The sequence below is a fragment of the Schistocerca piceifrons genome, chromosome X, assembly GCF_021461385.2.
Source record: "Schistocerca piceifrons isolate TAMUIC-IGC-003096 chromosome X, iqSchPice1.1, whole genome shotgun sequence".
Taxonomy (NCBI): Eukaryota; Metazoa; Arthropoda; class Insecta; order Orthoptera; family Acrididae; genus Schistocerca; species Schistocerca piceifrons.
The window spans coordinates 213,293,977-213,320,843 of record NC_060149.1 but is presented as its reverse complement, the minus strand read 5'-3'; the positions used below and the strand labels follow the sequence as shown (position 1 = coordinate 213,320,843).

Genomic DNA, 26,867 nt, shown 5'->3' with positions numbered 1-26,867 from the left:
CTGAGGACACAATTCATTCCATGTAAACACAACACACACCATTATGGAGTCACCACCAACTTGCACAGTGCCCTGTTGACAACTTGGATCCACAGCTTCATGGAGTTTGTACCACACATGAACACTACCATGAGCTCTTACCAACCGAAATTGGGTCTCATAGGCCATGGTTTTCCAGTTGACTAGGGTCCAACTGATATGATCATGAGACCAGGAGAGAAGCTGCAGGCAATGTTGTCTTGTTAGCAAAGACACTTGTGTCGGTCGTCTGCTCTCAAAGCCCATTAACATTACATTTCGCCACACTGTTCTAATGGATATGTTTGTCATATTATCCCAGCTTGATTTCTGTGGTTATTTCAGGCAGTGTTGCTCATTTGTTAACACTGACAACTTTATGCAATCACCGCTGCTCTCGATTGTTAAGTGAAGGCTGTTGGTCACTAAGTTACGTAGGGTGAGAGGTAAGGTCTGAAATCTGGTATTCTCAGCACACTCTTAACACTGCGGACCTTAGAATATTGAATTCCCTAACTATTTCAGAAATGGAATGCCCCATGTATCTAGCTCCAACTACCATTGCATGTTCAAAGTATGTTAATTCCCATCATGTGGCAACAATCACGTCAGGAACCTTTTCACATGAATCACTTGAATACAGCTCCGCCAATGTACTGCCCTTTTATACCTTGTCTATGTGATACTACCACCATTTGTGTATGTACTTTTAGCTATTGCTTGACTTTTGTCACCTCAGTGTATACCCCATATGATTGTACTTTTGATAATAAGCTTTGGCATGGTGCTGAGCCAAGTGCTTTTGGACATCAATAAATACTACATCCATCTGATTACCTTGATCTGTAGCTTTCCAGATGTCATGGAAGAAAACAATGAGTTAGGTTTTGCATGACCAACATTTTCAGAATAAGAGTTTGCACAATGCAAACATTTTCTGTGCAGTACTAAGATTTCGCACAAATGCCCAAGTTTTAAAATTGAAGTCTAATTAATTTCATTCAGGAATTATACAGCAATGGAGAAGGGGAGATCCATGTTCATTATAATTAGAAGACTGAATTCATGTGTATTAAGGAGTAATGAGGTTGACAAAGTGCAAGTAGCTCAAGTCACAGAAGCCATCAACTGAAGACATGAAATGCTGATATGAAGGAAGATACGAATTAATTCAAAATTTAGATCTGGTGAAAGAATGGATTGAAATTGTTCACTAACAGAAAAAAAAAACCTCCTACATATAGAATATACAAGAACCTTGGACTGTCCGACAATAGCAAGTCAGTATTATTAGAGTCCATATGCTCCTAAATGTTCTCCTATGTCTGCACATACCGCAGTAAAGTTTGTTCATACTTTTTTTTTTTTTAATGCAGTCTTGGTCTCTCTCTGTGTGTGTATGTGTGTGTGTGTGTGTGTGTGTGTGTGTGTGTGCGTGTGTGTGTGTGACAGAGAGAGAGAGAGAGAGAGAGAGAGAGAGAAAGAGGTGGGGGGGGGGGGGGGGGGGGGGAGAGGAGCAGATTTTCTGTAATTCAATTATAAATCACAACAAATTATTTCTACAACAAACAACTGACCAACTGATAAAGTAGTTGACATAATTATGTTTCTCAAACATTTTAATCAGATCAAGATGTGTAGATAATTCAATTCACATGTTAATTTCAGAGTCTTATCACTTTTAGTAAACTCCAGGATAATTTATGGTAAGATTATTACAGCAGTAGCTACATAAATAAGCATCAGGTCTTGATGATTACTTACTTCCTGAATCCATTCCATAGCTTCTCTGTCAAATATGAACTGCATGACCTGGTAGTGATCACTGTTTGCGCAGCAGTAAACTTTTTGTTTGTCTTCTGTAAGTACCATTGCACTAAAACAGTTAAAAATCAAGTTTCATTTTCAAGATCTGTAATTACAGGAAAAAAGGAAAAATTATGAACATTTTTCCATATTTCAGCTTCCTCTAACATTCTAAAGTGAACAGGTGATAAAACCATAAAGAAAGCAAGGTCTTATTTAAATTCCCTGGGACATGTAATTAGGGCATATTAGCACATAACTAACTCTAATTTTATTGATATTAATAAAAAGGAGGACATGAGGAGTAATAGCAGCAGCCACAGGTAACACAATAACCCTGGAGGGTTAATAACACTTTTTGAGCCTTTATAACCACATAGTCTACCATTAATCAAGATAAAGTGCATATAATGGAACATGATCATTTTTTACATTTCATAATATTCAATTTATTAGTACATCAGACACTCACTTGTCATAGCACCCACATTATGACACATCGCATCTTAGAGTGAATATAAACACTATGTACCTCTCTGATCTTACAGTAGCACATGTCACTCTACTAAATAAGATGAAAGGCACATTTGAAATTTAACCCCAAAATCTAACTGCTGGATTGTATATGCTGTATACATAACTTAAGAGGTATACAGCAATACCACAAAAGGCTGCCAGCACACAGACAGTCACTAACCAGGTGCCTTCTCAGTTCCAAGCATCTGTCTCCAGACAGTGCTCACTAACCAGGACTACCTTTTTTTGCTTCCACCACACATCCATCAGCACATAATATTCATCCAGAAACAGTGTTGTTAGATGCTGGAGACAGTGCTGTCAATGGTGGACTGCTTTGGTTCTGCTAAGTATGAACATGCAAGGAGATCTTCCTGCGAACATGCTCAAAAGACAACATGCTACCAACACTTACACAGTTCCCGCAGCTCCTACAATTCCTGAAGTTCTACTAGAGCCAGTAGTTACACAGTTCCATTCAGAAGACAACAGTTCCTAGTTAGCAGTCACTATTTCTGCAGCAATCGGAACAGTTAACTATGACTGTCAGTGTAAGACTTTCAGTCATAATGATGAAAACATAGACGGCCAAGAGACAACAAAGTTATTTAGATTTCATTGTATTACACACAGGACATCAAGTGGCATGCATCAAACTGTTACCAAAGTTAAGTACAATTGAGTATCATCACTATAAATAAATGTTATTAATTATTATTTGGACTGGTATCTAACACTGGCAATGAGATAAAGTCAAGATTGATGATGTTTTTGCCAGTTTCCAACACTGACATTGAGGAGGTGCAAACTTACAGATTTATTCCTGTCAACAAGGGTGATGAGTAAAAGAACCAATAAAGGAGACAAGATTACAGAACTAAGGAGGCTTTTTTATTTTCAATTATTTCAGAGGGAATGTATGTCTTTGATTTTTGTGGCAACAGTGCATGGCTTAGAATTATCTGTGCATGTTAGACTCTAGGACTGCTAATCCATTTCCTTTCAAGGAAGATTTTTGGGAATTTTGTAAACTGTTCTGAGCACATTTTTCAGATATAACTGTTGTGACTCGCCGATCATTCAAAGCGCCGCCGCGCAATTACGCGCATCCTCTACGTGCAGCGCTGTCTGCCAGCCATGCAGCAACTGCGCCACCTAAGCAGCCAGCCGAGCAGCGGCCGCTAGACTGGGACTCAGTGCTCATTCGAATGCTAACGTGCACACATGTCTTACTTGTCAACTTACTCTGTGACTTGAAGTTATAACAATAACCAAACTGGAACTGACAGTCCTACAGTGCCCCAGTTTCTACAAGAATTGTCATCAACCTGGGAGCTCATCGTGGTGCACTTGACCAGATTTGAAGAAAGCACAGATTAAGGCTGAAAATAACTACTATAACTGAAGATGCTGTCACCAACCTTTCCAGCATACAGTAAGAAACAATTATGTAGAATATCTAGAGCAGTATTTCATCACACATCGTACATCAGCTGATTTGGAACACAAATCATTTTTACTCATTTATGCAGGCTCATCTGTATTTCAGCTCCTACAGAAATTATCACCTACCTGTGAGCCTGTGACTCTCACCTGATCTTCCATTAAAGATATGTTGGAAGGGCCTGCTTAGTCTAAGAAAACCATCTCTGCAAGACTCTGCCATTAATGTGGGCATATAAACAAATGCATGTATCTGATGAAGCAATGCAGTATGAGGACACTGACATGTTCGTAATGCATCAACGACCAGCACAGCCAAGCAACCAGTGTGGCGAGACCCAGTAAACCCAGACAAAATTATTTCAGGAGAATCCTTTTACCAAAGCATATAACACAAGAAATAAAAATAATTTCATGCTACCCACACACCAGTTGAAATTATATGCATGGGCTCCCCAGTATATGAGGATGACAATATATAACAAGTTAATGGTCAAAAACATATTTAGTATGAAGACAGAAATTTAAAAATGAGTCTATAGCAGAATCTGTGGGAGAAATGCTACTATTCAATAAAAGAATTCATAGAGGTTGAGCAAGGGGTAATTAAGTATTAGATTCTATTGTATGTATGTATAATGAAATTGTATTATTATTATGCTGCTGTCTTTAACATCTGCTGTTCTTTGTTTGTGGTGAAATTTTACCACAACTTGACATGTCTCCTGTACCTGAATCAAATGATTTAGATTATGTACATTATGAGGTGAATAAATAACAATTCGTAATTCACAAGATATCTTCCCCAAAGATTATTCAGTTTTTGCCAAAGGCCTTCTCTATTAAAAGATTGCTGAAATCTATTGTCACTGACAGTGTCGCTCAATTTTCTTCTCAGATATTTAAACTATTTGGTGAAACCAATGCCATTTCACACTTCAAGACTGTGCCATTTCAGCCTGAGGCCAGTGCTCCCAATGAAATATTCGTATGAAGATTCAGGTTACACATGACAAAGCTGGTTCAATGCTATAATTATTGATCTCTCTCTCTCTCTCAGTAAAGAGCCACTGCACATGATGCGCAATCTACAGCTGAGAAACTAGATGGAAGACTACATTGCACATTACTGTCCATTTTAAAGCTACTTATGGATCCACCAGCTGAGCTTTGACAACAGCCAAAACAAACATTTTTTAAACTGAATCATCTGGTACTCATTACAATGTACAAATTTAGGAAAAAGACATGGGTACCAGGCACAGTCATAGAGCAGCTTGGTAATGTAATGATTAAAGTTAGATGTTCACATGGGGTCACAGTGCATCATAAAAATCAAATCGGGCCACACTGTGCCCATATACATATATGCACAGCTCCTAGGCTGTTTCGTTTTATATGATTAGAAGACCTCTGTGGAGCCAGCTGTCTGAGGAACTTTCTAATGCAGCCACCAGCCTAACCCCCTCTCCTCCAGTGACACCAGCAGTGGGATCTAGCGATGAATCTATGAAAATGGAAATCATGCCTCACACCTCAGACCACTCTATGATCATCAAAATGGCAAAATCTTGACCATCTGCCCCCTCACCATAGTTTTTTGTGGATTTCCCATTTCCCATGGTGCCGTGGTTGAATGTCAGGGGGAGTAACATGTGTGCACCCACCAAATACATACGTTGGGGACCGAGGAAGCAGGATACTTATGGCCAGCCAGCTTCATCAGCACCCACCCCCCTCTCCAGGGGAGGGATGTGTATATAGCTCAAGACATACACAGCAATTCCATGAGAAGCCACCACCACACAGCCACACCACTTGCTACACGTGTTGTAAAATGTCAGAGAGAGCATTGTCAACAGTGGACTACTCCACTTCCACCAAGAATGAGCATGGAGGGAGACCCTTCCACCAACAAGCACAAAAAAAACGACATGCTGCTGACACTAACACAGTTCTAATGGTTCTACCAGTTCCTGCTGTAGCAGCAGATATACAGTTTGAACAGTTCCATTCAGAAGACTACAGTTCTGATTTATCAATCACTGTTTATGGAGTAATAGCAACAGTTAACTATGAGTGTCTGCATAATACTTTGTTATAGTGACTAATTCATAGACTGACAAGAGACAGCAAAGCTATTTAGATTTTATTGTATTAGTTATATGACTGTTCAAAGAGATTTTGGGATTGCAACCAGTTGTCCTAAACTTCATTCCATGATATTTTGGCTGGACAACTGCCAGCCATCTTCAGGTGAGCCACACGAGGATTGACAAAGATGTTCTCCACTCTATCTTATATAGTGTGCTGATGGTACTGCCATGCATGCGTTGAAGTTGCAGAGACAGTAGGACCACACTGCCCAGTGGCAGCGCCCTCACTGGTGCAACTGCAAGACTCAGCTGCCATTGGTACTGTTGCTGGCTACAGCTATCAAAGTCTTCTGGCATCTTCGTCTCGAACAAACTTCGGAGATGACGGGAATCCACACGTTATTTAGTTGGTAACCATTGTCATGGTTTGTTAGATTTTCTGCAATGCATATTTCAACAGATTCTTTGATAATGGAGTCCCAAAATGTTGTTGCTGTGGCCAAAATCGAACTTCTGTCATACTCCATTGAATGTCCATTGGAAATACAATGTTCCACAACTGCAGACTTACTGGGTTGAAGTAGGCGAATGCAATGCTGATGTGCCGTACAACGCTCTTCCACTGTACCTGTTGTCTGTCCTATATAGGCCATACCACACTGACACGGTATTTTATAAATTCCTGCCTTCTGCAGCAGCAAATCATCCTTCACCAATCCCAGCAGATCCGAAATCTTAGAAGGTGGACAAAAAACCACTTTCATGTGAAAATTATTAAGAATCCTCACTATTGTGAAGGGGATATTTCCAACAAAGGGAAGAAAAGGTAGAGATTTGGTTGGCACGTTCTCCTCTTTATCCACTTCCCGGTTCCTGGCTTTAGTTGAGAAAGCCCTGTCAATTTTCTGGGTCGAGTATCCATTGTCTCTGAACATCGTCCTTAACTGTGCAAGTTCCATAGGCAAATTCTCTGCATCCGACACCGTATGTGCCCTGTGCACAAGGGTTTTAAAACCACTCATGGTTTGTGATGGGTGATGGCAACTTAAAGAATGCAAGTACAAATCAGTGCCGTATGACATTAAATGCCATGCACCAAAGTGTTATTAACATTAATACAATTGTATATCATCACTATTAATAAATGTTATTGATTATTACTTATTGTGTTGCCATATTTCTGTTGTAGTTCTGCCCTGTCAAGGAAGCATATAATTAGATATTACAAGCATGTAAGTGCCACCTTATATAGAAACATAGTAGGTAATACCGCTTCTGCTACCATAAATGTTTGGGCTGAATTGATCATAGTACTCAGTTACAACATCCCAACATGACAGAAATATGTTATACTACTTGGTATGTTGTGATGTCTTATGGGTATAAGGCAGTTTCAACTGACTTTACTGAAGAAATATATGACATCCCCAATGAATTGGTATTTTCAATGTTGCAAAATTACTTATAACTTTTGATGACAGCACATGGGTTTCCCATCATTTCAGTGATGGATGAGAATCTTCAAATTTTTTTTTTCCAAAATTGTGAAATCTTCTCCCACTCCAACAATTATAATTATTATACTTTTTATTAAAATTTCTTTATTTTTCAAAAAAAATCTCTACAGTTGTTTGGTGTTAAATAAAATTTACACCAACAGCATCTGGCATTATGAGGAGTAAATCAAGTTATTTATTTGGTTTTTAAGCATTTTCTATGGAGTTTGTGCTGTTCTATACAATACAGTCTTCCTTACGTTACTAAGTTTCTTACAAGCTGAAATTTGAGATGATCTACATTTACAGCTAGATACACACTCCACAAGCCACACTACAGCACATGGTGAAGGGTATGTTGTTCCACTACTTGTCATTTCCCTTCCTTTTCCACACTCAAACAGAGCAAGGGAAAAATGAGTATCTATATGCCTCCAAATGAGCCCTAAATTCTCTCAAAATGTAAGTTGGTAGCAGTAGGATCGTTCTGCAGTCAGCTTCAGATGCCAGTTCTCTAAATTTTTTCAACAGCATTCTTTGAAAATAACATTGCCTGCCCTCCATGGATTCCCATTTGAGTTCCTGAAGCACTTCTGTAATACTAGTTTTCTCTATGCAGTCTCCTTTACAGATAAGTCACTACAATCCTTACATGCTCATTCCATTTCATATCGCTTTGCAACTTCATGTCTAGATATTTAATCAGCCTGACTGTGTCCAGCAGCACATTACTAATGCTGTATTCAAACATTAAGGGATTGGTTTTCCTACTCATCTGCATAAACTTTCATTTTTCTACATTTAGACCTAGCTGCCATTCATTACACCACCTATAAAATTTTTCTAAGTCATCTTGTACCTTCGAACAGTCACTTAATGATGCCACCTTCCTGCACACCATTGCATCATCAGCAAACAGCCCCTCCTCATCCTGTCCATGAGATTATTTATGTACACAGAGAATAATAGCAATCCTGCCACACTTCCGTGTGGCACTACTGAAGATACCCTTGTCTCTGATGAACACTTGTCTTCAAGGACAGTGTACTGGGTCCTATTACTTAAGAAGTCTTCAAGCCACTTACATATCTGGGAACCTATTCCATATATTTGTATCTTCTTTAGCAGTCTTCAGTGGGGCATCATGTCAATTGCTTTTCGGAAATCTAGGAATGTGGAACCTGCCTGTTCCCTTTCATCCATAGTTCACAGGATATCATGTGAGAAAAGAGCAAGTTGTGTTTCGCTTCAGTGAGTCTTTCTAAACCCATGCTGATTTGTGGACAGAAGCTTTTCTGTCTCAAAGGAAATTTGTTATACTCGAACTGAGAATATGTTCAAGAATATCTTTATTTCATAGATTTTTACAGGTTCTAAGATACTGACTGCTGTATCAGAGATCTACGGAAAAGTAAGTATCAATCCCTTGTGTACCTAGGCCGCTTCGAGCATATGGCAGTCTACACATCGTCTACATGCCTCAGCATCATGAGCTCTCCATGTTGCAGTCATGACCAGACACTAGGTAGCGGTACAAGTACTGGCAGGGTCCATCACTTCCAACAGACCTATTTGCATCCCCACAATGCATGACAAGGAAATAGTATCACAAATATTCCACCTCCAGTAGCTATAAAGATCAGTGCATGGACTACATGAGCCAGTTCTTCCAGCTTCGAGTGCCTCTCCTGGCCTCCAGGTGGGTGATACTGACCTCATTGTCTCAGGATGCTCTCAAATCCCATTTTAGGGCCAATGCCGCTGTTCTCATCATTGTTTCCTCTGTGGACTTAGGCTGCATTTAGGATAGACTTTTCGGCGCCTTAGTTGGGCCTAATCAGGATAACATGCTCAGAACTTGGATTATTTCTCAGCAAGCGTAGTTTCCTATGATGCTCTTAGTGCTGTTACAATATACTAGAAAACAGTCATGTGACTTTATAGATAGCAGCTCGGTCAAGCCGCTGAACCAGTACCAAATAAGACATATTTTGTGCCTTTTGTTCTTACTGTTGAAACAGATGTATTTTTGCTGTCAATAAGCTTGTCTGAAACTTGATCATTGTTTTCCCTGTGGCCCCATGAGGGACACTTCACTGAACACAGGACACCAGTTATGATAGTGATAATGTCAGATATTATTTGCATGATACAACGAATCTCATTACTCTGATCCTTACTTTTTGTTTTCTTCTTGAGTGTTTAACTCAATATCTTCCCATTATACAGGGAGTGGCAAAATTATCTGACAGTTTTTGCCACCACACAGTTGAGCAAGTAGGTGGTGGAGGTTGGTGGGCATGTTTCAGAGCCTACACATCGACATTTTTAGTAGCCATGGAGCAGTGGTTGGTTGAGCATCATGCATTTGTTTTCAAGGTGTTTTTTAAAAGTGGTGATTCCTGTGTTGCTGTGCAGTGGCAGTTTCATAGGCATTTAATTTAGGTCCACGAAGAAAAGTTCCGACATGCAACACAATTATGCTGTGGGTGAGTAACTTCAGAGCTACCAGTCCAGCACTGAAACAGAAGTTGACAGGCCATCCAAGGTCAGCCAGAGAATATCAGTAGAGTAAGAGAAGTTGTGGAAGCCAGTCCTTAATGGCCGACCCGTAAACAAGCTCCTGACCACTCAGTAAGATGAATTTTGTGGTTCGATGTGCATTTCTATCCATACAAAATGGCTATTGTTCAGCAGTTACAGCCCAATGACTATGCAAAGCGAAAAGTATTTTCAGAGCAAATGACTGATTTGATGACAGATGAAAAAATTTTCATGATGAGCGACAAGGTGCATTTTCATCTGCACCATTATGTAAGCAAACAGAACTTTCGTTACTGGTCAGCTACAAATCCTGAAGCACTGTATGAATCTCCTCTGCGTAGTCCTAGGGTCACTGTGTGGTGTGGTGTAACAAAAATGTGTGTCATTGGGCCATACTTCTTCGAAGAGGGTGGTCAAACTGTTATGGTCAATTTGCAATAAAATGTTGCAATGTTATCTGTTGATGTTACAAAACTTCCTGATCCCTGAACTTCAGAGAAAACACTTAGTGCACAGTAGTATGTGGTTCCATCAGGATGGGAGAACTGCCCATACAGCCAATCAGGTGATAGACTTTTTGAAAAGTAAGTTTTGTGGCTGAGTAATCTCGCATTTCGAGTATATTGCATGGCCAGTATACTCTCCTGGTCTAAGCGTTTTTTATTTTTTTCTTGTGGAGTTTCTTGAAATCAAGAATCAACACAAACAAGCCCCACACAATGTGCAAATTTAAGGTGGCTACAACTCAAGAAATTGCCGACCTGTCTCCTACAATGTTAGGGAAGGTTTCGACAGTTTTTATGTGGGACTGGGAAAATGCTTCGACACAGAAGGGCACCATTTGAAGGACGTCATCTTCAAATCTTAAACTGATGAAATGGATTGTTCCAATGTTATTTTCTTTAATTTCCATTAACACCATTCTGTAATAACCAATAAAACATTTTTTATCACTCTTAACATTTGTGTTATTTGTACTTTAAAACTGTCAGATCTTTTTGTCACTTCCTGTATAGGACTTCTCACTTTCTGTCTTAGTATTCTTTTATTTTTATTACTTTATTATTATTATTATATCTTTCTTCTCTCAGACGTTATGTCTGGTTAAAAATGGAAGGCGACGCAGACCTTGATCAAGGATGACTTCCTTTTAACTGTACGGTATATGTTACATTGCATTTAGGAACTTTTGGGTAATTGAACAAGTGTCAATAATTACAGATTTCTGTTGTTGTATATATAAGTTTGGATGTAGCTGTATTGCATTGATGTACTGGTGGATATTGTGTGGTATGACTCCTGTAGTTGATAGTATAATTGGTATGATGTCAACTTTATCCTGATGCCACATGTCTTTGACTTCCTCAGCCAGTTGGATGTATTTTTCAATTTTTTCTCCTGTTTTCTTTTGTATATTTGTTGTAATGGGTATGGATATTTCGATTAGTTGTGTTAATTTCTCCTTTTTATTGGTGAGTATGATGTCAGGTTTGTTATGTGGTGTTGTTTTATCTGTTATAATGGTTCTGTTCCAGTATAATTTGTATTCATCGTTCTCTAGTACATTTTGTGGTGCATACTTGTATGTGGGAACATGTTGTTTTATAAGTTTATGTTGTAAGGCAAGCTGTTGATGTATTATTTTTGCTACATTGTCATGTCTTCTGGGGTATTCTGTATTTGCTAGTATTGTACATCCACTTGTGATGTGATCTACTGTTTCTATTTGTTGTTTGCAAAGTCTGCATTTATCTGTTGAGGTATTGGGATCTTTAATAATATGCTTGCTGTAATATCTGGTGTTTATTGTTTGATCCTGTATTGCAATCATGAATCCTTCCGCCTCACTGTATATATTGCCTTTTCTTAGCCATGTGTTGGATTCGTCTTGATCGATGTGTGGCTGTGTTAGATGATACGGGTGCTTGCCATGTAGTGTTTTCTTTTTCCAATTTACTTTCTTCGTATCTGTTGATGTTATGTGATCTAAAGGGTTGTAGAAGTGGTTATGAAATTGCAGTGGCATAGCCAATGTATTTATATGAGTGATTGCTTTGTGTATTTTGCTAGTTTCTGCTCGTTCTATAAAGAATTTTCTTAAATTGTCTACCTGTCCATAATGTAGGTTTTTTATGTCGATGAATCCCCTTCCTCCTTCCTTTCTGCTTAATGTGAATCTTTCAGTTGCTGAATGTATGTGATGTATTCTATATTTGTGGCATTGTGATCGTGTAAGTGTATTGAGTGCTTCTAGGTCTGTGTTACTCCATTTCACTACTCCAAATGAGTAGGTCAATATTGGTATAACATAAGTATTTATAGCTTTTGTCTTGTTTCTTGCTGTCAATTCTGTTTTCAGTATTTTTGTTAGTCTTTGTCTATATTTTTCTTTTAGTTCTCCTTTAATATTTGTATTATCTATTCCTATTTTTTTGTCTGTATCCTAGATATTTATAGGCATCTGTTTTTTCCATTGCTTCTATGCAGTTGCTGTGGTTATCCAATATGTAATCTTCTTGTTTAGTGTGTTTTCCCTTGACTATGCTATTTTTCTTACATTTGTCTGTTCCAAAAGCCATATTTATATCATTGCTGAATACTTCTGTTATCTTTAGTAATTGGTTGAGTTGTTGATTTTTTGCTGCCAGTACTTTTAGATCATCCATGTATAGCAGATGTGTGATTTTGTGTGGGTATGTTCCAGTAATATTGTATCCATAATTTGTATTATTTAGCATGTTGGATAGTGGGTTCAGAGCAAGGCAGAACCAGAAAGGACTTAATGAGTCTCCTTGGTATATTCCACGCTTAATCTGTATTGGCTGTGATGTGATATTATTTGAATTTGTTTGGATATTAAGTGTGGTTTTCCAATTTTTCATTCCTATGTTTAGGAACTGTATCAATTTAGGATCTACTTTGTATATTTACAATATTTGTAGTAACCATGAGTGGTGTACACTATCAAAAGCATTTTGGTAATCAATGTATGCATAGTGTAGTGACCTTTGTTTAGTTTCATCTTTATATGTCACCTCTGCATCTATTATCAGTTGCTCTTTACATCCTCGTGCTCCTTTGCAACATCCTTTCTGTTCTTCATTTATAATTTTGTTCTGTGTTGTATGTGTCATTAATTTCTGTAAATGACTGAAGTTAATATTTTGTATATTGTTGGTAGGCATGTTATGGGGCGATATTTAGCTGGGTTTGCTGTGTCTGCTTGATCTTTAGTTTTCAGATAAGTTATTCCATGTGTAAGTGTATCAGGGAATGTGTATGGGTCTGCAATGTAACTGTTAAATAATTTAGTTAGATGTGAATGTGTTGAAGTGAATTTCTTTATCCAGAAATTTGCTATTTTATCTTTTCCAGGGGCTTTACAATTGCGAGTAGAATTAATTGCTTGGGTGACTTCATGTTGCAAAATTATCACTTCAGGCATTTGTGGTATCATCTTGTACATATCTGTTTCTGCTTGTATCCACCGTGCATGCCTGTTATGTTGTACCGGGTTTGACCATATGTTGCTCCAGAAGTGTTCCATGTCTGTTATGTTTGGCGGATTGTCTATTTTAATGTGTGTGTTATCTATTGTCTGGTAAAATTTCTTTTCGTTTGTGTTGAATGTTTGGTTTTGTTTCCTTCTATTTTCACTTTTTTGTATCTTCTAAGTCATTTGGCCAATGGTTGTAATTTCTGCTTCTTTTCATCTAATTGCTCTATCACTTCTTGTTGTGAAATTTTACCTAACCTTTTTTGTTTTTTTTTTTTTTTCTGACATTTCATTTCTTATAAATTGTGTTAGCTGTCCGATGTCTGTTCTCAGTTTTTCTATTCTGATCTGTAGCCTGTGTTGCCATGCTGGTTTTGTGGGTTTCTTCTGTGTGTTGGCTGGTTCTGATCTCTGCCTAGTGTGTATATTTAGTGTAGTGAGTGCTCCTATATAAACCAGTAGTTGTAACTCTTCCATAGTTGTGTTTTCATTTATTTTGTTGTGTATGATTGTGTTGATAGTTTTTATTGTTGTTTCGACTTGTGGGTTATTTGGCGGTCTATGCAAGAATGGTCTAATGTCTGTATTTGTGTCTTTGTATTCTATATATGTTAGCTGAAATTTTTCTTCTATATCTAACATGTGTGTCACTTCGTGTTCTATTTGTGCTTGTTCTGGTGGCTGTCTTAAGATTTCATTTTCCTCTGACTGTTTAACTCATGCGTGTTGTTCTTTATTTGTTTGCTCTGGGATGTTTGAGTCCATTACTGTATTTTCTTCTTCTTCTGATTGCACATTATTTTGTTCCAGTATTTGATGTACTTGTTGTTTGATGTTTTCTAATTCTGACTGGGGTATCCTGTTATTTTTGATTATTACACGGATCTGATCAGCTAGTCGTTGTTCTGTTAAAAATTTTAATTCTGGGTATCTGGTAATAAATGTTGTGTATACTTGTGATCTGTATCCAGTTGTGTTGGTTCCTAGGTTTGTTGCTTGGTAATAACAGAACATGAGGTGTCAATTAACTTCATCTGACCATCTCATCCTCTGTCTTTGTTTTCCTTCTAGGGTGGTTGCAGGAAGCATATCCTGCAAAACACCTCTATTTGGATTTGAATCATTTTCCAGTTGGCTAGCAGTGTCGTTACCATTGTGTGCGGGCATAGGGTTCAAGCGTCACCCCCGACCATGACGGCGCTTGTCCGAGGCTTCTTTAGTTCTGTCCTGAACCAACTAATCACACTAAAAGGGGGGTTAGCCCTATTAGTGGTTTGTTCTTTTCGTCGCCTTTTACGACTGGCAGAACATACCGGAGGCCTATTCTTTTTCCAGGCCTCCACGGGAATTATTATTATTATTACTTGTTAAAAACAGAAATTTATAATTGGAAGTATGTAATTAATCACGTTTCCACCATAACGTGTATGGGTATATCACTACATACATCATCAGTCTCAAATGATATAAACCCACTACTTTGGGTTTGATATCTTACCAGTTTGCTATCTCAGGTCTAAATGTGAAAGAATCCCAGAAATACTGAAAAAGGTAGGAAGTTTACTACTGCTTGCTTATATGAAAAATCAAGCATGTATGTGATAAATAAAGTCTTCTTAAAAACAATTTCCAGGATTGCTGATTTACTACACCCATAGTCCAGTCCAGTGTTGTGGTGCACTTACTATTCTGACAAGTCAAAGATCTGTGCATTGCTGCACATGCAAAACATTTCTTTTTCACAGATACAACAAGCAAAATATTTGTTATCATGAACTGGGGAATCTAAGATACCACTGTATTCTACAACAGCAGATATTATTGTAATAATGTAATTTTTTACCATTTTTTGTAAATTAATCACCCATTTTCATTTCAGTAAGGTTGGGTGAGGAGGCAACTGGATGATGGTAGCTGGGAGGGACAGGATAGTCTTTTGAGGAGATGCTGTCATGCATATGATATTAATTCACACTCAATGCTTATCCCTTGCATAAGCAATTGGGACTTCTCTGCCTACTTGCACGAGAGGTACATGCTCTGTAATTTTGCATATTTATGGTGTGGTGTCCTGTAAGGGATAAGGGCTCTCCTTCCTGCTGGTGTTATTTAACACAGTAAAAAGTTATATTTGTCAGAGAAAAAACAAGTAATGGAAACTTAATGCATTGAAAAATCTGCCTCTGTTGCGAAAAGTTTCTGGTCTTTACCCAGGTTTTGGCTACAATAATCTAGCCTTCTTCAGAAGCATAAAATTACTATAACATTCCAGAGTACGGCACAGTCAACATTAAAAATTAAAACCTATAGTACCGTGGTACCACGTCGAATTAAAACTACTAAACTGAAGTCCAGCCCTTGCACCACTTTACCACGTGGTCGGTTGGCAGTGGCAACTACATTGACACTGACCAGCCAGGTCAGAGATTTTGCACCAGCACACACGTTTAATTAGAAATTGTTTCAAAAATATGTGCAAGTGGATAATGAGGAGGTCAACCATGAGTTTGGCACAAAGGAAAATACAGAGGTAGGGCTAATACAGTAACCAGAAGACACACAACTGCAGCCTCTATCCAAAGGTCCATGGATCAAGCTAGTCAGGGGCATGCCACAAAGGATGTGGCTGAACAGCAGTATGCCACTGGGACTGTGGCTCTCCATGAGAGCATGTGCACTATGGTGTTGGAGGCACTCATGATGAGTGCAGAGGCAGTCACTGAAATCACAGCCAACATTGACTAGTTCTTCTCTGCTGCTGCTACTGCCACCGACCTCCTTGTGGAGGAAAAAATGAAAAGAGGAGTGAGATGGGCCTTCCTGGAATGAGCCAGGCCCTTTTTGTGGATTTGAGGTACCGCTCTGGTAACAGAAATGGAAAGATTGGATGTACTTCTCTTGCAAGAAGGTATCTTCTTCCTGCCACCATTACACAATGCAATAAAAAGTTACATTCGTTAGAGAAAAACAAGCAAGTTTATTAATAAAATCCACACACACACACACACACACACACACACACACTTAGGGGCCAGGCTGTTGTCAGGAATTTTGGTACCCTACTCGCAATGGCCAAAACTGCCACCCTTTTTATTGCAAAAAGACATTCAAATTAGCTTTCTTGACCTTATTTGTAGCTATACTCTTAATTTAAATAAGTCTGTCATCAATGTTGCACTTAAAAGGGCAAAACTAGTATTGGGGGACATTTTAGTGAGGTAACTAGCTCTATTGGCAATCTATAATTATTACATTTAACTGGCTGGTTAAAGACTGGTACCCCAAAGATAAACCATATTTAATTATTTCTCATGAATGGATCTGTTATATGCCACCCATCCATTGCTCCAATTTGCAGAACCCTGGTAATTTGGATATTTACACTATGTTTTTCTAAAGAGAGGTCAGCAAGTGCAGTGTCTTGCATTCATTTAGGAAACAAAGTGCTACACCTTGATTGAATAGGCAGTATATATAACTGGCACACTGAGAACCCAGGTTTACTCCCCAGTACTATCAAGGAACTTTCCATGGTGAGGAAACTGTAAATGTAGTCTATTCAGCCTAATGATGGAGACTGAGGAGCTATTTGAAGTAGTAGAATCATCCTCAATTTTCAAATCTGAAATTAAAACCCCGTTATAATTACGGACAAGCCATATTCACCTTCAATGCATGGAAAGATCCACCTGTGTTTGATTGTATGAATGCTGAACAGTCACTTGAAACAATTATACCCATTAATTAACTGGTAGTATTCATAAAAAGTACAACAACATGCAAAATTAACTGCTGGAAAGGCAGACGCTAGTCTGAGATCTGCTGGATGAGTCCTCAGGAAGTGTGGTCCACCAATGAAGGAGATAACTTACGAAACCCATATTTTGTTGATACCTGAGTATTGCTCATTAGTCTAGAACCTTTTCCAGATACAGTTGATAGAGGTAATAGGGAGAATACAAACAAGAGCAGTGTGTTTCATCACTAGTTCATCTAGTAATCACAAAAGTGTCATGTTTACATTCAGATATAGATGGAGATATGTGGCAATATGGCCTACAAGTACAGGAAATGAACCAGTGGTTGCCACAAGGCCAATTGTCTATGCTACAGTATGTAGCACACGGTGTTCAGTGCATTAAAAGAACACAACTACTGACAAAACATTAAGGGCTGATTATTAATTGGAATATTTTGTAGACAACTTCACCCAAAATAGTTGTTAACAAAATATATCTGGAGGTCAGATGTATCCCCTGGACTATTTTACACACCTTTATGTACAAAATTTCGAATTCTTATTTGTAAAATTATCATTCATGTATATTTCAGAATCTGATTGCTATGTGAGTTCCTCAAATTAAGACATGTAATAATAATAAATAGAGAAATGCATTTTAATTCATCAGTTGCAATGAGAAGAAGGGTGGCTAGTTTTGTGATCACATTATAACTGATTATGAGACCTTGTCGTAACACAAAATGGCAGAATACAAATGCTAATCTAGAGAATGGCATCATAGTCAGTCTTTGTCACAACCAGCAAATTGGGCACTTCAAGAGTGATGGTGGTGATGTTTTGGCACTGGAAGGTTGTCTGTTTGGTTGACATTATGTGATCACAAGAGACAGTAACTAATAATCCAGCTGTTTCTGCTGTTATTGATTGAGATATGTTATTCAATAAATTAGATTTTTCATATACTGAACATGTCCTAATTCATTATAATGATTGTCCATGCTTGGATGCAATGACTCAATAGTAGTTGCTTCATTGTCTTTGAAAATAATTAATACCTTGTTAATAACCTGGACCTATGTTGATTTATCATCACCTTTTCCCTGAAGTGCATGGTTTTCTCATTCTAATTGGATTTGCAAGTGATGAAGAAGTAAAAAACTGACAGTGATTTTTATAACAGCTTGGTAAAAAAAATGAGTAAAACAAAAGTTCCTGTACACAAAAATTTTTTCAGCATTTTTATAAGATTTTAAATCAGTATGGCAGTGAGGTAGATAAGTAGTTTCAGAATCCAGTGAGTCTCATATAAAATTTCTGAAAGCCCAGTATTTCTGTATTCTGTGTAATAACATATTCATTGTTTTCTGTATGATGGTCAGAACAGTTAGCTGTACATATGTCTATCTTAAACACTCTGGAACATTCAACAATAAATATGTCAATATTACAGATTGACTTTCACATTCTGTTCATGAATAATAAACAGTGAAAACAAATATATTTGGCTTTTTACATATGTTCTGCTAAGCAGCCAGATAAAATTAATGATAAATCTAGCACCTTAGTTGATTTTCTAGTCAAGGTGGAGCCAAACTTGTCGTTGTACAGTACATAAGCGGTCACCAGATGTGCCTCATAATGATGTGCTAAGAACTCTTAATTAATAAACAACATTAACTACAGATGTGTGAGATGAATATCAAAATAAAAAGAATAAGTAGTTCATTACTCTCCACAACAAGATGAAATTATAGTAGTAGGGAGGTGTTTGCCTACTATCCTCAGTGAGTTGTGTGCTCATTCCAAGTTACTTTTTATCCTTGAGTTTGATGTACAATCAAAGTGGTACCTCATAGGCTTTAGGATTAGCCTATGAAACCCTCTACTTCAGCCACTTCAAGCTATAATCAGCAACATGAATATACCAGCCCAGCGATTGTATGGCATTTAACCTTTACATACTGTAATTGATTGCAATATTTGGACTTACGGACATAATTCTGCTTAAAACTAATGCTTATCAGAGACAGGTTTTAACTTTCGATTATACAGACAACTAATAGTGTTGTGTGTAAAATTACATATACAATTAGTTTTGAATAATATATAAACTGTCATTCATTCAACATATAGCAACTAAGTAAGGTAGAGGAAGAACAGTAGATTTATTTATATATATATATATGTTTATTTACTGTTTATTTGTTATTTCCAAGGAGTCTACACTGGATGCTTCTGCCAACTGTTGTATAATTTGACATGTTGCACATCCCTGAATACTCTCTTTCATTAAGGAATTTATTGGTCATGAAATGTGAATGAATGAATGAATAGATAAATGATTTTTAATCCTACTCAGCAGCTTCCCCTTAACCGCCTGTATTTTAAGCATCACATGCCAAATATTTAATTAATCACGGTTGTTATTTAAGTATATACACTCCTGGAAATGGAAAAAAGAACACATTGACACCGGTGTGTCAGACCCACCATACTTGCTCCGGACACTGCGAGAGGGCTGTACAAGCAATGATCACACGCACGGCACAGCGGACACACCAGGAACCGCGGTGTTGGCCATCGAATGGCGCTAGCTGCGCAGCATTTGTGCACCGCCGCCGTCAGTGTCAGCCAGTTTGCCGTGGCATACGGAGCTCCATCGCAGTCTTTAACACTGGTAGCATGCCACGACAGCGTGGACGTGAACCGTATGTGCAGTTGACGGACTTTGAGCGAGGGCGTATAGTGGGCATGCAGGAGGCCGGGTACGTACCGCCGAATTGCTCAACACGTGGGGCGTGAGGTCTCCACAGTACATCGATGTTGTCGCCAGTGGTCGGCGGAAGGTGCACATGCCCGTCGACCTGGGACCGGACCGCAGCGACGCACGGATGCACGCCAAGACCGTAGGATCCTACGCAGTGCCGTAGGGGACCGCACCGCCACTTCCCAGCAAATTAGGGACACTGTTGCTCCTGGGGTATCGGCGAGGACCATTCACAACCGTCTCCATGAAGCTGGGCTACGGTCCCGCACACCGTTAGGCCGTCTTCCGCTCACGCCCCAACATCGTGCAGCCCGCCTCCAGTGGTGTCGCGACAGGCGTGAATGGAGGGACGAATGGAGACGTGTCGTCTTCAGCGATGAGAGTCGCTTCTGCCTTGGTGCCAATGATGGTCGTATGCGTGTTTGGCGCTGTGCAGGTGAGCACCACAATCAGGACTGCATACGACCAAGGCACACAGGGCCAACACCCGGCATCATGGTGTGGGGAGCGATCTCCTACACTGGCCGTACACCACTGGTGATCATCGAGGGGACACTGAATAGTGCACGGTACATCCAAACCGTCATCGAACCCATCGTTCTACCATTCCTAGATCGGCAAGGGAACTTGCTGTTCCAACAGGACAATGTACGTCCGCATGTATCCCGTGCCACCCAACGTGCTCTAGAAGGTGTAAGTCAACTACCCTGGCCAGCAAGATCTCCGGATCTGTCCCCCATTGAGCATGTTTGGGACTGGATGAAGCGTCGTCTCACGCGGTCTGCACGTCCAGCACGAACGCTGGTCCAACTGAGGCGCCAGGTGGAAATGGCATGGCAAGCCATTCCACAGGACTACATCCAGCATCTCTACGATCGTCTCCATGGGAGAATAGCAGCCTGCATTGCTGCGAAAGGTGGATATACATTGTACTAGTGCCGACATTGTGCATGCTCTGTTGCCTGTGTCTATGTGCCTGTGGTTCTGTCAGTGTGATCATGTGATGTATCTGACCCCAGGAATGTGTCAATAAAGTTTCCCCTTCCTGGGACAATGAATTCACGGTGTTCTTATTTCAATTTCCAGGAGTGTAGTAATGATGTGATGTATAATCTGACACACAACATAATATTGACAAGTGAAATAATATAGCTAGACTTAAAAATATATAGATTCAAACCTATGAAAGCTGAGAATTTCAGCAGAACCATTTTCAGTGAAATAATGGAGCTGCATATCCTGATCCTCCAGATCACCTGTCCAAAGTAACAGACGATAGTCTTCAAGTGATGTGAAATCAGCAGTTGACACAACAAATTTATCAGTTGCAGAGGGAACATCATGTATTTCCTCCATTTGGCCACGCATGTTAAATTGGCACCTGTACTGGAAAATGTGAGTCTTAATTGGTGCATCTCATTAAGAAAACATGCTTCATTCATAAAGTGAATGAAACTAGTGCATTTTAATTTCCCCACAAAAACACAATCTATATTAATAATCTGAAAGCTGTGATTTTCATGAATTAGAGTCAGTATCTATAATTTTTGTTAGTTGTAAAAATAATTCTTTATAATGTAACTACATTACAATAAGATATGATTAACAAAAGCAACTGAGAATCTTTTATTCAATGCTTCATACAAAACAAGTGCAAATACAATCTACAATCAAACAGCAAATTAATTAGAAAAAATCCTCTCATGATTTTTAGATCTTACAGCATCTCACTGATAAAAATTCAGTCAGAGAACATGGATTACTAATTCAGGAACTTGAAATTTATCACCAGCACTATATATGCCCCTGCACCCCCACCCCCCCAAATACAAATGCACAACAGGCACACAGCTAATATGATTTATATTATTGTATGTAAACCATGGAAAACTAATACCTGGAAAAACAAGTACAGAATCTATCAGAAATTTTAGTTCATAAATCTCATCAAACGAAGCTATAGAGCAATGAAAATACAGAGATCAACACCTACAGGTACACCACTTGAGCATCATTTATCACATTCAGCATTACAGATTTGAAGAATTTGACACTTTCCTGTACTGCAATGGAAAGTAAACATAGGGTAAAAGAAAATTTAAATTACCAACAGGAAATAAACAAAATTACAGAAAGTGTCCTACTGGCTGACATTCTCACTAGAAGGTGTCTGTTGGATTGTGAACATCCTCTTAGGTTGTATGAATTCCTGTTCTCAATTTTTTTTCCTTTAGAAACCCTTTACAAGTTTCTTTCAGTATCATTCTGAAATGTCCAACATATTATGATATCAAGAAGAGGATTTTCTTGGTCTAGCATAGAGAGGGCAAATATAAACATTTTTTGTTTTTGTTTTTTCAAATATTGGCACATGCTGCACAATACTGTTAAGACAAGTATCAACCTAATATTTGAATAGTTTTGTTTATAAAGCTTAATGTTAGTTTTGTTCTGTATGTTTGGTTGAAATGAATAAATTCGAATGCTATGACATTGTAAAACTCTGTTTTGTATTGTTTATTAACAATGTAAATTTATTAAAAGATTTTTTCATGATTTTTAAGGATTTAGGTCCTTTATTTTTAACAGCTATTAAATCATGGGTTGAATTTGAGTGTGTTGTACGTCTATTTCAGATGAGTCATGTGAAGAACGTCCAAAATCTATAACTACAGATGAAAACATCAAGAAAGTACACAATCTGATATTGGATAGCTAGCAATTTAAGGTGCCTGAAGCAGTTGACAACATGGATGTATCATTTAAAGAATAGAGTACATTTCACATGACGAATTTACCATAAGAAAGCTTTTTGCAAGATTGTTGACATGTTTTTTTTAATGATCACTGTTTCTAAATGGCAAAATTGCAACAGCACACAAACTCATGAGGGGAAGTGGGTAGTTCTGAAGAAAATTAAAAGTAATGGCCTACATTTTCTATGATGCAAAATCATTCTTCTGACTGATTACCTAATAGACCAAATAACATTGCAACAATTCATTGCAATGTGAATATTGCAACAATTCATGCTTCAAATCTCTTAGTTTTTCAACTGCCAAAGCAAATTTGTAGGCAAAAAATTTGTTCAGGCTTTTGTAATTTTTTCATACAGTTGATCTAGCAAACCTGCATGTTTATGGCCAGTTATTGTTTTCCAGTAACTGAAAAATACACACTATATTCAATTCTACATAACAATTAAAGTCATACCAACATTTGATATAGCACATGAACAGCAGTCAGTAAACAGTGTAGAATTCTCCAAATTTTTGGGTGTACACATTTATGAAAACTGGTTCTGGCAGAAGCATAGTACAGAGTTTCTCAAACAGTGAAGTTCAGCTACTTTTGCTCCTCATAAACTGCTAATCTTGGAAACAAATGAAGTAATCTCCTGACATATTTTGCATATTTCCACTCACTAATGTCTTATGGAATAATTTTATGTGATAACTCATATCGTAGAAAGAAGCCATTAATTGCACAAAAGCAAGCAGTAGTAAGAATAAAATGTGGTGTACACCCACAGACATCAAGTAGGTACCTATTCAATGAGCTAGGCATTTTAACTGCACAACACAATACATATATTCGATAATGAAATTCATTATAAATAATCTAACACAATTGGAGAAGAATGGTCTATACGGAAAATTAACCTTTATTATCCAATATTAAAGCTTTCAGTAGCTCAGAAAAGAATTCAATATCCAGCAACAAAAGTTTTTTATCATTTTTCCTGTAACGTAAAATGTCTGACAGGCCAGTAACGTAAAATGTCTGACAGGTATGAAAGGACATTTTAAATCTGACTTAAAACCATCTCCCCTGGACCACTCCTTCTATTCTATCAATGATTTTCTACTGAAAATTGGTAGCCAGATAAAATTTTAAAAAATCTTGTTTTTAAGTGTAGAACTAAAACAATAATGTAGTCTCTAATGTTAAAACTAATTGTTTATACATATCCAGGAAACTGACTCATTACACATCACTTCAATAAAAGAATCAGTCAAATGCTCTATGGACATGTAACAACTATGCAAGTTTCTTAAATCAAAGTAATGAAGAAACATGTTAGAAAAGTTAAGAAATGAGTGGGCTGTAAAATAATAATACTAAGAATAATAATTCTCAGCCTATTTGTCTGCAGAGGTGTTTTGACAATAGAGAACTAAGAGATTTGAAGTATGAATTGATGCAATATCCATTATCTTTACCAGATGTCCTATGCTCTGGCTTGCTTCATTCTGACATCTAAATGAATTTGTGGCTGGAAACCTTTTTAATTCTAAGGTTATGAGTATGACAGCTGTAGACAAGTGTTTTTGAGACCTTCCAGAATCATAATACAGGAGGTTCACTCACTGGAGACAGCTTCATCAAAATGTGTTGGCATTGATGATTATTTTGAAAAACAACAATATTGAAAGGATAGATAACTACTCTCCACATAGAGGAAGCATTGAGTCACAGACTGGAACAATGAAAAAGAACTTTTATAAGTAACCTTTCAGACAAAGTTCTTCGTCCAAAACAGAAAACATGTGCACACACGTTCACAACAGCACAACATACAACACGTGGCCAATGGCTCCAAGTACCCATGTGTGTATGAGGTGCGCTTATGTGAATGTGTGTCTGTTTTCTATTTTGGAGGTAAGACTTTGTCCAAACTATTTTGGAGGTAAGACTTTGTCCAAAAGGTTAATTATATTAGCAATCTTTTTCATTGTCCCTATCAGTGACTCAATGCCTCCACTATGTGGTGAGTAGCAATCTATCCTTTCCATATCATTTTTATTCCATCTTGGACTTTCCATCATTTTATTATTTTGGAAAAGTACACATTTGAGCTAAAAACATGCTCTTTCACTGCCAGGCTCAGAATTTCTCTCCTTGACCTCATATATTGGTTCTTCTCACACAGCTCACAGATTCCTCTAGAAAAATGGTGGCTGGAGAGGTTTATCCTTCCCTCATATTTTCTTGTACCATTTCTCTGTCTCCATTATTTTATCTCCCATTTAAAGATTGTAGAGCTACTTTTATTGCTGTGGCTAGTATACATATACACTCAAGAGCCAAAGAAACTGGTACACCTGCCTAATACTGGGCCCATGCGAGCATACAGAAGTGCCGCACCATGATGTGGCATGGACTCGACTAATGCGTGAATATTGCTCGAGGGAACTGACACCATGAATCCTGCAGGGCTATCCATAAATCCCTAAGAGTACGAGAGGATGGAGATCTCTTCTGAACAGCATGTTGCAAGGCATGCCAGATATGCTCAATAATGTACATGTCTGGGGAATTTCGTGGCTGTCAGAAGTTTTTAAATTCCTGTAGCAGTTCTGGACTTATGGGGTGTCACATTGTTGTGCTGGAATTGCCCAATGGATGTGAATAGAAGCAGGTGACCAAACAGGAAGCTTACATATGTGCCACCTGTCCGAGTAATATCTAGAAATATCAGGAGTCCCATACCACTCCAACTACACATGCCCCACACCATTACAGAGCCTCCACCAGCTTGAACGGTCCCCTGCTGACATGCAGACTCCATATATTCATAAGGTTGTCTCCATACCCATACACGTCTATCCACCCAAATCAATTTTAAATGAGACTCCTATGACCAGTCATTAACAGTCAGTGTTGACGGGCCTAGGCAAAGCGTAAAGCTTTGTGTCGTGCGGTCATCACGGGAACACAAGTGTGGGCCTTTGGCTCTGAAAGCCCAATGTTGATGACATTTCACTGAATGGGTCACAACACTTGTTGATGGCCCAGCAATGAAATCTGCAGCAATTTGTCAAAGGGTTGCACTTCTGTCATGGTGAACAATTCTCTTCCATCATCTTTGGTCCCATTCTTGCAGTACCGTTTTCCAGCTGCAGCGATGTTGGAGATCTGATGTTTTACCAGATTCCTGATACTCATGATAAATTAGGGAAATGGTCATATGGGAAAATCCCCACTTCATCACTACCTCAGAGATACTATGTCCTATCACTAATGCGCTGACTATAACACCACATTCAAACTCACTTAAATCTTGATAACCTGCCATTGTAGCAGCACTAACTGATCTAACAACTGTGCCAGACACTTGTTGTCATATATAGGCACTGATAAATGTAGCACTGTATTCTGCCTGTTTACATATCTGTATTTGAATATGCATTCCTGTACCAGTTCCTTTGGCGCTTCAGTGTATTTTATACTTATTTCAGCATAATCTACAGTTTAAATTGGACTACACAATTCTTCCAAGGTCAGCTGATGGCTAGACGGATATTTGAACTACTGCCCTTCTAAAAGAGAGTCCAGGGCCTTATTGATATCTTGAGTTACATATGATTCAACAACAAAGACTCTTATTCGTTATCTCTAGGAATTAACTGACTATAATGGTATACTAAATACTTATGAGTAACAGATATACAGTGCCTATTTCCTAAACTGAGAGTTTTAGATATTACTGAATTTCGTGCATGCAAAAATGCAATTTATGGAACTTGTATTCACTTGTCATATATCTAAAGTCTTTACATCAAAGCCAGATGGATGCATACAATAAATGTAATGATCCAGTAATCCATTATGTCGGAACTCTAACTCTAAGTACTATACTAAAATATTTCTTCATAAGATTGTACATTAGTGTGACTATGGTTTCATAAAATCTGAGTTAATCATTTTCAGGAACAAGACTAATGAACTGCTGCTTTTTTGAAACAGAGAGTACTGAGAACCCTTCCCTATGTTTCATGGTTGCACAGTAAAGCTAATTAATTTATCATGGATAAAGTATTCTATACAGTACAGGCTGATTGACATATGAACTGATAGTGTTAGCATGTCATGAAATACTTAAGAAATTACACAGAGGAAGTGACTAAAGGATTACTGAGATATTTACTAAGAAATCACA

General features: G+C 38.2%; 1 protein-coding gene across 1 annotated transcript in view; it reads right to left on the bottom strand.

Annotated features, from left to right (window-relative positions):
• The window catches only part of LOC124722253 (NACHT and WD repeat domain-containing protein 2), a 312,786-nt gene that overhangs the window by 74,372 nt on the left and 211,547 nt on the right, over nucleotides 1-26,867 (bottom strand). Inside the window, exons 19-20 of the mRNA XM_047247442.1 lie at nucleotides 21,105-21,305; nucleotides 1,783-1,894 (exon numbers count right to left, since the gene is read on the bottom strand). Of these exons, the coding sequence (XP_047103398.1) occupies nucleotides 1,783-1,894; nucleotides 21,105-21,305 (313 nt within the window). The remainder of the gene's footprint in view (nucleotides 1-1,782; nucleotides 1,895-21,104; nucleotides 21,306-26,867) is intronic.